Here is a 2,417-nt window from a genome sequence, read left to right as displayed (position 1 = left end):
GAAGAATGGGGTGTGCCAGACACCACCAGTGATGTTTCATGTCTGCAATCCTAACTACTAAGGAGGCTGAGAACTGAGGATCAAATCCATGAGACTCCTATCTCCAATTTACTACTAAAAAGCCAAAAGTAAAGCTGTGGCTTAGTGGTAGAGCACTAGCCTTGAGTAAAAAAGTGCTCAGCGGGGCTGGGAAGGTGGCTCAGTGGTAGAGCGCTTGCCTTGCATGCATGAGGCCCTGGGTTCGATTCCTCAGCACCACATAAGCAAAAAGAAAAAAGCCGAAAGTTGCGCTGTGGCTCAAGTGGTAGAGCTCTAGCCTTGAGCTGAAGAGCTGAAGGACAGTGCCCAGGCTCAGAGTTCAGGCCCCACAACTGGACCCCCCCTCCAAAAAAAAAAGTGCTCAGGGACAGTGCCCAGAGCCTAAGTTCAACCCCAGGACAGGTACCAAAAAAAAAGGAAAAAAGGTTCAATGCTAGCTAGGGCAGACAAATCTGAGAGACACTTATCTCCAGTTAACCAGCAAAGGGCAAGAAGGGGAGCTGTGGTTCAAGTGGTAGAGTACCAGTCTTGAGCAAAAATGGGGAACAAGAACATGAGGCTCTCAGTTAAAGGTAGGGTAGAGTGAGACTGAACCCTTTGCTAAGATGACAGCCTACTGTCAGGGAACGGCTCCACAGAGGGTCTGACCTCAGGGTTAATAAATGAGGTGTAAGCTAGGTGCAGGTGGCTCATGCATATAATCAAGGGGCTAAGATCTGAGGACTGTGGTTCCAAGCCAGACTGGGCAGGAAAAGGCTATGAGACACTTATCCATAACAAACTACTTAGAAAAAGCTGGAAGTGGCACTATGGCTCAAGTAGAGTGCTAGCCTTGAACAAAAGTAGCTCAGGGACAGAGCCCAGGGCTTGAGTCCAAACCCTACAACTGAAATAAAACAAAAACCAAAGAAGCCGGGGCTGGGAATGTGCTTCTGTGGTAGAGTGCTTGTCTAGCATGCATGAAGCCCTGGTTCAATTCCTCAGTACCACAAACACAGAGAAGGCCAGAAGTAGTGCTGTGGCTCAAGTGGTAGAGTGCTAGCCTTGAGCAAAAAGAAGCTCAGGCACAGTGCCCAGACCCTGAGTTCAAGCCCCAGGACTAGCCAAAAAACAAAACAAAACAAAAACAAAGAAGCCATCCTGATCAGAATTCTTGCAACCTAGCTCTGCTGAGATCTTCTTCTTCACAGGTGAGAAGCAGATGCGCTTCAGCCTCTCGGACCTCCCCTATGATGTGAACTCGGGTGGCTATGAAAAGGATGTGGAATTGGTGGCACACCATGGCCTGGAGCCTGGCTTTGGTGGTTCTCTGGCCTTTGTGGGTACGGAGCATCTGCGTCCCCTCCGCCTTCCACCCACCAACTGCATCTCAGAACTCACGCCTGTCATCAGTTCTGTCTACACTCAGATGCAGCCCCTCCCCGGTCGGCTGGAGCTTCCAGGGTCTCGAGAAGCAGGAGAGGGACCAGATGACCTGGGTGATGGAGGTCCCCTCCTCTACCGGGCCCGAGGCCCGCTGAATGACCCTGGGGCATCCCCCAGCAATGGCTGCCAGGACTCCACAGACACAGAGAGCAACCATGAAGATCGGGTTGGGGGGGTGGTGTCCCTGCCTCAGGGTCCTCCACCCCAGCCACCTCCCACTATAGTGGTGGGCCGGCACAGTCCTGCCTATGCCAAAGAGGACCCCAAGCCACAAGAGGGGTTATTACGGGGCACTCCAGGCCCCTCCAAGGAAGTGCTTCGGGTTGTGGGTGAGAGCGGTGAGCCCGTGAAAGCCTTCAAGTGTGAACACTGCCGCATCCTCTTCCTGGACCACGTCATGTTCACCATCCACATGGGCTGCCACGGTTTCAGAGACCCTTTCGAGTGCAACATCTGCGGTTACCACAGCCAGGATCGGTACGAATTCTCTTCTCACATTGTCCGCGGGGAGCATAAGGTGGGTTAGTGGCCTCTCCCCCTGCCCGCCCCCCCCCCCCCCCCCCCCCCGGCCCACCACTCCACAGCTCCACCTCCAGGTGTCTAGCACTGACCCCACTATACCCCAAGGTGTTTTGTATTGTAGCCACCACCCCTGGCCATCATCTGAATTCACACCCAACCCTGCCCCTGCCCAGCTGTTCTCTTCTTAACTCTGACCGATTTAAGCATTGTGATAAAACAGGTCTTTTGCTTATGTTTCTCCTTTTCCTAAACTTCTCTCCTCACCCCAGCATATTTGCTGAGTTATTTATTAATGATTTTTCTTTTGCCTTTTTAAAAAATATATATATATCCACGTTTGGTAGTTTCTTGCCACTCCTTTACCCTCCTGCCCACAGCTCCCTTCTACTCTAAGGCCTAATAATTTTTGTTTGTTTGTTTCTTGTGGATCT

The 2,417-nt window shown here is 51.8% G+C and overlaps 1 protein-coding gene across 2 annotated transcripts in view; it reads left to right on the top strand.

Annotated features, from left to right (window-relative positions):
- Positions 1-1,994, top strand: part of Ikzf4 (IKAROS family zinc finger 4) — a 26,636-nt gene extending 24,642 nt beyond the window's left edge. For both annotated transcript variants that reach the window (XM_042698909.1, XM_042698910.1), the window contains one exon: positions 1,230-1,994. In XM_042698909.1, the coding sequence (XP_042554843.1) occupies positions 1,230-1,990 (761 nt within the window). In that variant the 3' untranslated portion in view covers positions 1,991-1,994. The remainder of the gene's footprint in view (positions 1-1,229) is intronic.
- The last annotated feature ends 423 nt before the right edge of the window (positions 1,995-2,417 follow it).

Source organism: Dipodomys spectabilis, unplaced genomic scaffold (genome assembly GCF_019054845.1).
Source record: "Dipodomys spectabilis isolate Male_0828 unplaced genomic scaffold, ASM1905484v1 ptg000234l, whole genome shotgun sequence".
NCBI classification, from domain to species: domain Eukaryota; kingdom Metazoa; phylum Chordata; class Mammalia; order Rodentia; family Heteromyidae; genus Dipodomys; species Dipodomys spectabilis.
This window is presented reverse-complemented; position numbering and strand designations above follow the sequence as displayed.